Source organism: Toxorhynchites rutilus, chromosome 3 (assembly GCF_029784135.1).
Source record: "Toxorhynchites rutilus septentrionalis strain SRP chromosome 3, ASM2978413v1, whole genome shotgun sequence".
Taxonomy (NCBI): domain Eukaryota; kingdom Metazoa; phylum Arthropoda; class Insecta; order Diptera; family Culicidae; genus Toxorhynchites; species Toxorhynchites rutilus.
The window spans coordinates 228,357,998-228,371,772 of NC_073746.1; the positions used below are offsets into that span (position 1 = coordinate 228,357,998).

General features: G+C 41.5%; 2 protein-coding genes across 2 annotated transcripts; both read left to right on the plus strand.

Annotated features, from left to right (window-relative positions):
• Positions 1 to 3,765: 3,765 nt before the first annotated feature.
• LOC129776248 (protein TAPT1 homolog) lies at positions 3,766 to 6,337 on the plus strand. The gene is made up of 2 exons (XM_055781789.1): positions 3,766 to 4,156; positions 4,345 to 6,337. The coding sequence occupies exons 1-2, from the start codon at positions 3,895 to 3,897 to the stop codon at positions 6,084 to 6,086; spliced, it is 2,004 nt and encodes a 667-aa protein (XP_055637764.1). The 5' UTR covers positions 3,766 to 3,894; the 3' UTR covers positions 6,087 to 6,337.
• A 5,796-nt stretch (positions 6,338 to 12,133) lies between these two features.
• On the plus strand, positions 12,134 to 13,081 carry LOC129773995 (uncharacterized protein K02A2.6-like). Its single transcript, XM_055777676.1, has one exon. The coding sequence runs from the start codon at positions 12,134 to 12,136 to the stop codon at positions 13,079 to 13,081; it is 948 nt and encodes a 315-aa protein (XP_055633651.1).
• The last annotated feature ends 694 nt before the right edge of the window (positions 13,082 to 13,775 follow it).

The window sequence follows — 13,775 nt, forward strand, 5'->3', positions numbered from 1 at the left end:
AGCTCAGTGGAATACCAAAAAGGAATCGGCGTTGTTCACTGTCAGTGTTATGCATTTTTTAACCCTCCTGTACTTGCGTGCAAAATCATAACACGTATACTCGCGCACGGTGTCACAGATCGAGAATTGAACTTCTCTGTAATGTTGCCATTGTGTATTTTCAGGCTTTATTGGCATTTATTTCAAGAAGAGGGTATGATTGAATAAAAAACTCAAAAAAATATGTTTTCTTCGTCTTTATTATGTTCTAATAGTCATCTAATTCAGCTACCTCAAAATAGAGTAATTTTTGATACTCCAACACAAATAACGAATATCGAATTTTTCACTATTATTAATTAAAAGTAGGCAACTGAATATAATTCATGGCAGAATAAAGAGCTATAAAATGACATAAAAACATATCAATTGATTGTGGTTTCATTGGAGTAAGAATCAGAACATAGCATAGCTGAATGCTCGAAACAAACATATTTTTTCACATTTTATGCTGTTGTTACGTGTTTTTCGGGTCTTTTATCGAAGAGAAGAATGTACCTTCTAGATAATTAACAGATGATTAAGGTTCTGTAATATAAAGTTTGTATATTCCTAATATTCTTTGTCTCTGTTTCCTTGGTAAACTAAGAATTAATGCCTTTTTTAGATGAGGCATTAAAATGTGATGTAAAAGGATTTCTAGGAGCTTGCTTTTCTTTTTCTTGTTTTCTTGTCGATATTATCCATTATTAAAAAAATATCCCCGAAATTGTAACTGTTAAAAAATACCATAAGTTACCGATCAGTTTATAGTTTACTTCTTACAGTTCTTCCACAAGTGAAATTCTTTCACAAGTGTATATATGTCTTCTTCTTCTTCAATGGCACTAACGTTCCTAGAGGAACTTCGCCATCTCAACGTAGTATTACTTGTGTCATTTTGATTAGTACTTAGTTGAGATTTCTATGCCAAATAACACGCATTGAATGCATTCTGAGTGGCAAGCTCTAGAATACGCGTGATCACAGTGCAAGTCGGAGGAAATTTCTTTAACGAAAAATTCCCCCGACCAGAACGGGAATCGAACCCGAACACCCGGCATGTTAGTTATGACGCTAACCACTCGGCCAAGGGAGCACCCCAGTGTATATATGTATGACCATTATATTTAGCGAATAGCTATACGAAAGTCAAACATTTATATTTTGCTTTTGAACATCTGAATCTAACGACGAATATATTTCTTCGTTAGATTCAGATGTTCAAGATATGCCCTAAATTTTGGTTGGCATATAATGCACCTAACTGGCATATGCATGCAAAAGTGTAGGCAAATGCTTACCGAATTTGTTTGGATGAATATGCAACTTTGATCGCCTATAATAGCGATTATGTTGACATTGAATTGCGATCTAATATGAATATATTCATGAATTGTCAAAGCACCAAGTACGACTTTTGCCATACTCATATACGATTTATTACAGACATAGAAAAAAAAACAAATGGCGTAAAATATTTTCGTGAAATGTTTATTATAGCCTCACGAATCGCCATTCTTATATATGAGTATTTATGTTTGTAGAAATAATAATTGTTTGATTTACTTGTGTTGGGAGGGGAATATGAATGTTTAGAATGACACAGATTGATGTGAAAACTGCTCCGATGTGGGTTCGAACTCCGGTCGTCTGGATTATCATCCACCAGCTATCTCGCGTGGCTATCTGAAATTTAATTCAACAGCGGTTAAAACTTTCGAGTGCATCAGCATTTCATTGACATTTCAATATGATGTAATATGTTCTTTATTAGGATCTAATATGATTTACTGTTTCATGATTTTCTTCAGCATGCAACACGATTTACTACAGTAATGAATCGATTTAAATTATACGCTTATACGACACATAAACTGCATCAGCGTAATATACGCATATGATGCGGATTAAATATATTTTACGACAATGTACATCATAAAATTGATGTTTATTATACGCGATTATATTATATGCGATTATGATTTATTCGGATTTCTTGTAAGACTTGGCACGTGCAAAATTATACGATTTATTGTTTGCTGGGTGTTCAATCTAAAGGTGGCCGTGCACTATTTGTCCGTAGTTCAAATATTTGATCCTTTTTGACAGATTAAGTTTGGTTTGATATTTGTACTATTTTGTTCGTCACTCTTCAATTTTCAACAATGGCAAACAATGTAAAACATCGAACATGGAAAAAAAATCGACTGAAATATTTTAGAAAACCTAACCAAGTACCGATAGGTTCATAGAATAGATAAAAAAATATTTTTTTTTGAATATTTGCTTGTCGTGGTTCGTGTCAAATATATTTGATCAGTACACTTTGATCAAATTTTATTTGTTAAAATAGTGAAATATTTGATCTAACAATGTATGAGCACCATAAGGCTGAGGACATAGTAAACGCGGTGCGGTGCGATGCGGAGCGATGAATTGGAGCTCATCGCGTGCTATGATATTCTGATCGCTTCAAGTCACGCGTTTTTTGATGTTTCATTCCAATCCATTCCACGTGTAAACTACTCAGCACAAGAATGCTGTTCAACTGTTGAAATGTGAGATATTTAATTTAATAATAAATTGTATTTTTCTCAAAAAAGCTTCAACCGAAAATCTAAAATGAAGGCATTTACTATGTCCTCGGCTTAAGACAATTTTTTTTTCAATATTATAGTAACTTTCAACACTTTTGGCTGGTTCGTCACTGTTACTCCCATTTCGGAAGAATGTCGGGAGTAAGAATTGAAGTCATGCCCCTCAGCGTGAGAGGTATGGACTACGCCAGATCGCCTCCCACCCTAAGACAAGATATGACAACTGACATAGTGAATGCGATGCGATGCGGGCTTGTTTGCGGGAAAGTTCTTTCGCTCATGAATTCATATATTTTATCATATATTTTATGAATAGTTACATTTGGATGATGTAAAGCAAAATTGTTTCGTATTTCATAATAAATTGTAATTTTTTGTTATGCCTTATCATGGAAACTAGCGTGAGAGTACATACCATGAGTACATTATGTAGTGTATTTTTAAATATTATTGGTAAATCTTTAGAATTAACCAATCAGCGGCTGGTCCGAAATCGATCTCCTGTTGTCTAGTCCAAGGCGCGTAGAAGTATATCCTAAGGTGGACCAACTTGCTAAAACCAAGGCGCCTAGAAGTATATACCAAGGAGGGCCAACTTGCTAAAATCACTCTTCAGCCATCTTGGAAGTCTACTGTGTTTTGTTTGTAAACAAAACACAATACGCTATTGCCGAAGCTCGCTCGTGATCAGTCTGTCTCTTTCACGCTACAAGCAAATAATTCCCCTTCTACTTTCTTCCGTCCTGTTTTCATATACCGCTCCCCTAACCAACTTAGTGACGAAACGGCCTCACCTAGTACCATAGACCCGTCTTGGTCTAGTCGTGTCTTAATTTTCATTTAACTAGATGTCCAATTAGAGGCGAATCACTATAAAACTTTTTGTATTCTCTTTACTTCAACACAACTTTTGCGAACTAATCAGTTATCTATGTTTATTAATATTTTTTTAAATATACCCGAACTCATCCGCATTTTCGGTATATGCTCACAAAATTTGACCCGCACTCAAACGGTTAATAAAGTATGAGTAATTTCATTGAAGTTACGCCAGTTTACAAATAAAATGCGTGTTCACTAATTTTTGTGCTGAATATGACAACTCAAATGGAAGTGAACAAAGCCCTTCTTTCTGTGCCCGTGAATTGGAATTGACAGCTCGATCACTGCTTTCTCGTTTGGTTTTGTTGGTGGAATGAAAATTTTTCGGTGGTCGATAAAAAGCAATTTCGAGTGAATCCGTAGCCTCTTGGTAGTAATATGCCACATCGTTATTATGGGCAAAACGTCTCATCGATCGCGCGAAGGCAGTTTTTCATCCTTATCGCAGCCTAACAGGATACGCATCCGTGGTGATTTGGCAATGCAGTATGGTTTTGCTGGGATGGAAGGAGGTGCCGTTTCGTCTACTGCCAGCGGTTCGGCTGGTTATGGAATGAACAGGGTGGAGGATATCTTCCAGGATGAAGATTCACGAAAAAGCAGTTTAAGTAATTCCCGAAACACCGATATCAACGGATCAGCTGGTAATGGTAGAGGTGAGTCTCGGAAAGATGGCTTCTTTGTTTTGGCATGAGCGTTGCTGTTGTTCGATAATGCGGTAGATGGATTCTGCATGTTTGTTTTGATTTTCGTATTTTATGTCCTTAGGGTTGTACTTTGAGTTCAGATTGTAGGAAATGTTTGCTGTATACAAATTTCTACTAAAGTCAATGTGATATTTCAGGTCGTTCCGGTAAAAGCAGCCTGTACGACTTTATACGAATCGAGCTGACTCGAGGGTATGTTTTGGAGCACGATGAAGAACGTTATTCAGCACGAAGAGAGAAAATCTACTCCTTCATGAAGATTCCTCGCGAATTGGAGAGTTTTATGGCGTATGGTGTACTACAATGCGCGGATTCTTTTCTGTACATTTACACGTTCCTCCCGATAAGATTCATCATGGCACTATGGTCACTAGTTACAAGACCGGTTGCTCGCTGTTTAGGAATGAGAAGGCCAAGTCAGCGACTTTTGGCCCCGGCAGAGATATGTGATTTGTTGAAAGGCACAATTTGGATAATTTGCAGTTGGGCTATGTTCTACGTTGATACGAATATGCTTTACCACTTGATCAAGAGTCAATCTATCATAAAGCTGTATATATTTTACAACATGCTCGAAGTAGGTGATCGTTTGTTATCTGCGTTTGGTCAAGATATAATCGATGCTCTCTTCTGGACAGCAACGGAACCCAAGGATAGCAAGAAGCAGCACCTGGGAACGATTCCACACTTTTTGTTTGCTATTATTTACGTGACAATACACAGTGCACTGGTGATGTTTCAGGCGACATCGTTAAACGTAGCCATAAACTCCAGCAATAAAGGACTGCTCACTATTATGATGTCGAATAACTTCGTTGAACTGAAGGGAAGTGTGTTCAAAAAGTTTGATAAGAACAATTTGTTTCAACTAAGTTGTAGCGATGTGCGTGAGCGATTCCACCTCACAATTCTCATGCTAATTGTGTTGATCCAAACGATGAAGGAATTCAACTGGAAAACCGAGCAATTTTTCGTTATGATACCTGATTGTATGTATGTGATGATAACGGAACTTTTTGTGGATTGGATCAAACACGCATTCATCACTCGTTTCAACGAAATCCCAGTTGACGTGTACCGAGAGTACACCATAAGTTTGGCTTACGATATGACCCAAACACGTCAGAAACACGCATTTTCCGACCACTCGGATTTGGTAGCGAGAAGGATGGGTTTTATACCATTTCCGTTGGGAGTAATCCTAGTAAAAGCGCTCTATCATGCTATTTCGTTTGATAACGCAGCTTCGATTGTAATCTTCATCATCGCCTATGCCGTTTTACTCTCTTGCAGAGTTCTTAACACCGTGTGCACTCTGGGAAAAGCCTGTGATTTGATGCAGAAACACCAAGATGAAAAAAACCAAAGCAATCAGAATAGTGGTCCAACTTCTTCAACACCTATTCAACATATTCGCAGCGCGGGTAAACTCACCACGGACATTGCCACATCACCAATCCATCATCCCAACCAAATCCTCCAAAGATCACAAACAGTAGAATCTGTTGTTCACACAAACATCCAAACAAAAGTCACGGATCAACTGAGAGATTGTGTAATCCGGCAAACATCTGCGCTAGGGGCAACGGCGCTTTTCTCCAACAGCGATGTTGATTTGGATGATGTGAAACTCAATGACAAAGTTCTCAACCATAATGGGCACTCGGGAGACCAGTTTCGTAAGGAGGACAATGATCTTGCCAAAAGTGTGCCGGATTTGCAGCAAGGCGCGAATTCTACCGGCTCCGACGCAATGGGAGACATATCGTTGGGTGATGGCGATAGCTTCTCGTCTTATCAAGGATTGCACCATCGAACGCACAAGAGATCCGAGTCTGAACCATCGATTCAGCTGGATATGGAAAGGGTGGGGACTTAGGCGATGATCTGTTATGTTATTGAAAATTAACACTTTGGGCGTGTTGCTAGCAGCATCATTCGCCTAAATGACCAAAGGCTGGGAAAAGAGAACCCCAATGCAGGGAAATCTATCCGTTTTACTGGAGTATAGTTACTTACTGGAAATTGTGCTGTTATGCTTTTGTTGCGATAGGGACAGTTGCTCTCATTGGACTAATAGAGAATAAGATTCGGATTTTATTTTGTTATAGTGAAAATGTATTTGTACATAATAAATAAACAAATCATAGCGTTCTTTAATTAGTCGTATATTTGTTTATTTCTTCAACTTGTATTATTCAACTGACAATTAGTGTCTCAATCGATAAAAACATAAACATATTTCTGGTGGTCAGCAATAAGAAATATGTCGAGAAGCCGTTGTCAGAAATTGTTGACAAAAATTTCAAAGTCTGTCAAAGTCAAAGTCAAAGACTGATATTTTATCCAAAATAATTAGGTAGGCGAAAAAGAAATCCATTATTTTTGCGTGAAACTCAAAACTTTATTTAATATGCTTCGGATATTCCGATTTGGGTCAAATATGCTCCGTTTTGTTGAAAAACTTGTTGCCATTGAGCAATTTCAAATGAAATCGACAAATGACGAAACATGACTATTTTTGATTCGAATGAAAGTTTATTTTTTCATATAGGTACAACGGAAGCAAGTAAGCAAGTAAACAAGTATTTGCGATGTTGGGATTTCAATTCTACGTAGGAAACTGTTCGTGTTTTGATTGTGCAAAACAAAGAATGTGTTAAAAGTTTGCATTAAGATAAAAAAAGATTTTTTAATATCGCTACGTTTTGTATTAACCTACATGTCTCAAAAGTCTTATGAAAATCGATCCAAAAAATCGAAAAGAAAAGAAAGATCGATCCAAGGTCGCTCAATCCTAATCGAGATACAGAACATTTTTTCATAATAATAAACACCTTTCTCACATATTTTGACGTAGGACTACATCTTTCATTTCTATATCGGGGTGTAAAATCAAAGTTTCGAAAACGAAAGCGTTACGCCGGAGACCGAGATTTTGAGCGTTAATAGCTCCTAAACAATTGAACGAAATGGTATGATAAACACTTTATTCGATAGATAAAATGTCTACGCGTTCTGTACTTGTTACTTTCTGATCCAAAAACTTGTTTCAATAGTCTTAAAATTGCTTTCAAAACAGGCTATTGAAATCACCAATCGGTATATAAGCGAGCGCCGCTCGGAAATCCACTCAGTTCTAATTGAACAGCGATTGGAGCATGTTGTCGCTGTTGTGGTGAAGCTCTTCGTTTATCATGAAAGCGCGAATGAACGGTGTCACCAAGAGCCTGTTTGTGCACCTCAGGCCAGAAGGGAATCCATCAGGAGGAGAGTGATGCCACAAACTGTTCCCCGGGAAGATCTCGAAGCAGCCGCTACACACACACACACACACATACACGCGCGGAATTCTTTCCGTTTGGATGCCATTCAGCATCGAGAAAGATCCGGAAAATAATTTGCCAGTTCCTCTGGGAATTTAAAAATACATTCATGTGAAAGAGTTTATTTGAATGTTTTCTATGCATGTAACACTGTGACCAAATATGTTTCAATCAAGTGCTATTAACAGATGGTTATCGAGTTAGCATTAACCACTGGTGGGCTTCCAGTATCAAGGAAAATGTGGAAATATCTAATCGTTACTGAAAATAATCTGCCAGTTCCTCTGGGAATTTAAAATTACATTCATGTGAAAGAGTTTATTTTAATGTTTTCTATCCATGTAACACTGACCAAATACATTTGGTTTTGTGATTTTTCAATCAATCGCAATTAACAGAATAGATTCTGGAGATTATTCTTCCCCATCAGTAGGATATTTCCGTATCCAATATTGTATGCGCCCGCAATCGACTATTGTTCAGTCGCCGAAAGTTCCGAGCTCAGAGAGTTCATTCCCCTCTAGTTTTCCTTCCAAATTGCCATCGTAAACCACGCCTTCTCTCGATTCAATCACGCACAAAAAGCATACTTAAGCGATATTCTGGTGATGAGACGCATTCATTTTTCGTGAGGACATCGACAAGACAACATCGTTGCTGAGGGTGCTGGACGGCGAAGGATCGAGATCTGCCCTGAAACGCAGGCAGTTTGTTTGAACCTGTGAGGGAGCACAGAGAAGCCGATCCTTCAGGAGAACATTCTTTGTGTGGACACCGACTGGACCACATCATTGCTGGACGAGCTGGACGGCCAGGGATCGAGCGCCTTTCTCAAGGCAAGAGGGCGGAGGTGGTAGCGCTGGAGTAGAGTAGAGTTTTCAAAGGGCCTTTCTCAAGGCTAGAAACGAATGAACTGCAAAAGTTTAAAGTCTGTATAATACAAGACCTTCCTTCCTTCCTTCAGGAGAAGAGAAGGTGACCATCGAAGCAGCCGCTACACACACACATACACGCACGGAATTCTTTCCGTTTGGATGCCATTCAGCATCGAGAAAGATCCGGAAAATAATCTGCCAGTTCCTCTGGGAATTTAAAAATACATTCATGTGAAAGAGTTTATTTGAATGTTTTCTATCCATGTACCACTGTGACCAAATATGTTTCAATCAAGTGCTATTAACAGATGGTTATCGAGTTAGCATTAACCACTGGTGGGCTTCCAGTATCAAGGAAAATGTGGAAATATCTAATCGTTACTGAAAATAATCTGCCAGTTCCTCTGGGAATTTAAAATTACATTCATGTGAAAGAGTTTATTTTAATGTTTTCTATGCATGTAACACTGTGACCAAATATGTTTCAATCAAGTGCTATTAACAGATGGTTATCGAGTTAGCATTAACCACTGGTGGGCTTCCAGTATCAAGGAAAATGTGGAAATATCTAATCGTTACTGAAAATAATCTGCCAGTTCCTCTGGGAATTTAAAATTACATTCATGTGAAAGAGTTTATTTTAATGTTTTCTATGCATGTAACACTGTGACCAAATACATTTGGTTTTGTGATTTTTCGATCAATCGCAATTAACAGAATAGATTCTGAAGATTATTCTTCCCCATCAGTAGAATATTTCCGTATCCAATATTGGATGCATAAAACTCTCGTTTTCGAAGTCCCCCAAATATTCATTCATTCAGAATGAATTCAGAATCAACTTCAAACAAATGATCTCTAAATCAACGATAGTCCTACGTCACCATTGCGGTTATACCATAGATATAACCCACTTCCTGTTTTTTTTCATTCGAATCAATAAAAATTAAAAACATTAATTTTCATTCGAATTAAAAATATATGGCTCAAAATGAAAGGGGTGTAAGTGACTGCATCGATTTCTCTACATCGACTCTCTCTTCTGGTCATAACTTAGTTGCAAACACATTCCCAGCTGTATTTGACAATGTGGAAGATAGGTCAGAACTTCATCTATCGGATTCTATATGTTGTGTCCTCCCACCAACCGTCAATTGGCGTTACCAAATTTGCCAGCGGGGCTCTCCAGCTGACAGCCGTCAGCTTGACAGATGCTGCCGCGGCTCTCAGTTTACATTGTCGTCGACAACGACAGCCATCATTGGAACATAAGTTAAAATTTGCAATCAGCAGCTCGCGCACATTAGTTTTATTGTTCGTAGTTATCGTCTAATAAATATATGTATTTTTACCACTAATCGCGAGTTGCTCATTCATAACCCACATATCGCAACAGTGGCGACGAGATAGTGGTGGAGTTGAGCTAATTTAGTTCGTTTATCCGAAAAAAACGCTTTTCGTGAATTGCGTGAAAGCACGTGGAAATTTTCGCAATGGCGACCAATCAAGCCGGTGCAGCAAGTGGAGCAGCTCAACAGCAGCCGAACTTTCCGGATGCCATTTTGCGGATCCTGAACAATCAACACACGCTCATAACGCAGTTGTCGCAGCAGATATCAGCCACCCAGACTGCCATCACGAAGTTGTCCTGCAATGAAACCGTACTGGATTCCCTCTCAAGCAACATAGCGGAATTCGTATACGAGAAAGAGAGCGGGCACACATTCGACGCGTGGTTTTCCCGCTACACCGATCTCTTTGAGAAGGACGCCGCCAAATTGGATGACGCTGCTAAGGTTCGACTCCTCCTACGGAAAATGAGCCCACCGGACCACGAGCGCTACCACAGCTTTATCTTACCAAAGCTCGCTCGTGAGTACACCTTCGCCGAAACGGTAGAAAAATTGAAATCACTGTTCGGTGCGTCCACTTCAATCTTTCGTCGACGGTACAACTGCCTCCAGACAACCAAGGAGGACAGTGAGGATTATCTCGCCTACTCGTGCCGGGTGAATAAGTCCTGTGTTGACTTCAAACTGTCAGAACTTACTGAAGAACAATTCAAGTGTCTGACGTTTGTGTGTGGCCTCAAGTCCAAGCAAGACGCCGAGATCAGAATGCGGCTAATCAACAAGCTCAATGAAGCTGCGGATCTTACTCTTCAACAAGTAGTTGAGCAATGCAACAACCTCGTCAACCTCAAGATGGACACTGTTATGGTAGAAAACCCATCGGGAGTGAATTTCGTTGCTCACAACCAGAAGAACAGGCGTCGATCAACCAGCAGCACTCCCTCGCACGATCAGCCCAGAACACCCTGTTGGTCCTGCGGAGGGATGCACTTCAGCAAAGATTGCCGTTTTCGCGATCACAAATGTCGCGACTGCGGTAAGCAAGGTCACCGAGAAGGGTACTGCGCAAGTTTTTCATCGAAGTCGGCAGCGAGCGGTTCGAGAAAGCAGCTACCGAAGAAAATCAAGATGAAGAAGAAGCGTAAGCAGTCAACAAAGACGGTGACAGTTCGGAACATTCGTCAGGGTCGAAAATTCATCGAAGTCCAACTCAACGGTGTCCCTCTCCGACTGCAGTTGGACACTGGGTCGGACATATCCATCATCTCGCATCAGTCGTGGGTCAAACTTGGTCGTCCGAAAGTACTGCCAGCAAAATGCAGTTTCAACATGCGCCAAGTGAAATATCTGGGTCAAATTCTCGATGGAGATGGCATTCGACCAGACCCGGAGAAGGTAGCAGCAATTGCCAACATGCCACCCCCGCACGACGTTTCTACACTTCGCTCGTACCTGGGTGCCATTAATTATTATGGCAAATATGTAAAGGAAATGCGCACTCTTCGGCAGCCGCTAGACCAGCTGCTGAAAGCGGACACCAAGTTCGAGTGGTCGTCCGCCTGCCAAAAGTCATTCGATCGCTTCCGGGAGGTTCTTCAATCACCGTTGCTTCTGACGCACTACAACCCTAACATGGAAATCGTCGTGTCGGCGGATGCATCAACGGTCGGGCTGGGAGCCCGCATCGCCCACAGATTTCCCGATGGGTCAATCAAAGCCGTTTATCACGTGTCCCGTAGCCTAACCCCAGCCGAAAGCAACTACAGTCAAGTCGAAAAGGAGGGCTTGGCACTGGTGTTCGCAGTGACGCGGTTTCATAGAATGCTGTTCGGTCGTCGATTCACTTTGGAGACCGATCATAAACCGCTCCTGCAGATATTTGGCTCAAAGAAAGGTATTCCCACCTACACCGCTAACAGGCTCCAGCGGTGGGCCTTAACCTTTCTCCTTTACGATTTCGAAATCCGCTACATCTCTACGGATAGCTTCGGTCACGCGGACATACTCTCCAGACTCATCAACCGTCACGTGCGACCAGAAGAGGAATACGTGATTGCCAATCTCCAACTGGAACACAGCATTCGCACCGTCATCAACGAGTCGCTCCAGGTTTTCCCGCTCTCGTTCAAGGCCATCCAGAGCGGAACCACAAGTGACGCGAATTTGCAGCAAATCATTCGTTTCGTCAACGAAGGCTAGCCGTCGAAGAAGACCAGCATTACCGATCCCGGAATCCAACAATTTTATCAACGTCGGGAGTGTCTCTCCGTCGTAGCTGGATGCCTACTCTATGGTGAAAGGTTGGTCATCCCGCCAACGTTCAAAAAGCGCGTTCTCCAACAGCTGCATAAAGGACTCCCCGGAGTTGAACGAATGCGTTCCGTCGCTCGTCAATATGTTTACTGGCCAAACATCGACGACGAGGTAGCGAAGCTTGTCGCTTCGTGCAACGAGTGTGCCAGCGTAGCCAAGACAGACCGGAAGACTACCATGGAATCATGGCCCGCACCGGAGAAACCGTGGCAACGGTTACATCTGGATTACGCCGGTCCGCTGGATAGGAACTATTTTCTCATTCTGGTGGATTCGTTCACCAAATGGCCAGAAGTCGTACGAACCAAGGAGATCACCACCACAGCAACCTTGCGAATCCTTCGTGGCATCTTCGCAAGATACGGTCAGCCGGAAACATTGGTCACAGATAATGGGACACAACTCACCAGCGACCGGTTCGAATCATACTGCGACACGAACGGTATCGTTCACCTGAAGACAGCGCCATTCCATCCACAGTCAAATGGACTAGCAGAGAGGTTTGTCGACACGTTTAAACGGTCGCTCAAGAAAATCACCGCAGGGGGGGAAACCCTCGACGAAGCCATCGATACCTTCCTTCTGTGCTACAGAACAACACCCTGTCGCAGCGCACCTGGTGGGAAATCTCCCGCTAACCTGATGTATGGACGCCCGATCCGTACGTCTCTGGAATTACTTCGCCCGCCTAAGCCGCTCTACAAGTTACCTAGTACTAAACAGGAAAAGCAATTCAACCGGAAGCACGGCGCGAAAGCTCGAAGTTACGATTCACAAGATCTCGTCTGGGCTAAGGTCTACTCAGCCAACAAGTGGACCTGGCAGCCTGGCATGGTGATCGAGCGCATCGGTCGGGTTATGTATAACATCTGGCTGCCTGTGAAGCAAAATCTCATTCGATCCCACTGCAACCAACTGCGGACTCGTCACGAATCTGAAATAAACGCAGAAGCTGAGACGACACCGGAAACTGCCCAAGTACCGTTGTCTATTCTCCTGGACAGTTGAGGTTTACGTCCTACTCCTGAGCCGGAAGCTGAGGAACTCGACTTGCCAGCCGAACTCCAAGAAGATCTGCAGCCACAGATTAGTCGTCGACGTCAACGAGGCTCCCTTAGCACGCAACAGCAACAACCGATTCTTACTCGTCAGTCTTCGAGATCTCGAAGGCAGCCTGCGAGGTACAATCCGTATCAACTTTATTGAAAGGGGAGGTGTTGGGAGGACATCCCACCAACCGTCAATTGGCGATACCAAATTTGCCAGCGGGGCTGTCCAGCTGACAGCCGTCAGCTTGACAGATGCTGCCGCGGCTCTCAGTTTACATTGTCGTCGACAACGACAGCCATCATTGGAACATAAGTTAAAATTTGCGATCAGCAGCTCGCGCACATTAGTTTTATTGTTCGTAGTTATCGACTAATAAATATATGTATTTTTACCACTAATCGCGAGTTGCTCATTCATAACCCACATATCACAACACTATAGAAAACTCAAATTGGATCGTTTTTGCAGTTGAGTTATTAACTAAAGAAAAAGTTGATGAAGAGAACTCGATCAAGTCACTTACATCCCTTTCCATCTGAGCCCCTCGCATGTTTTTAAATTCTGCCTTTTTAGGACGATTTTATTTGGAATTGCTCTGTGGTAGACGCAGAAGAAAAATACTCAGATTAGAATTTTCTCTCAACACAGCCTC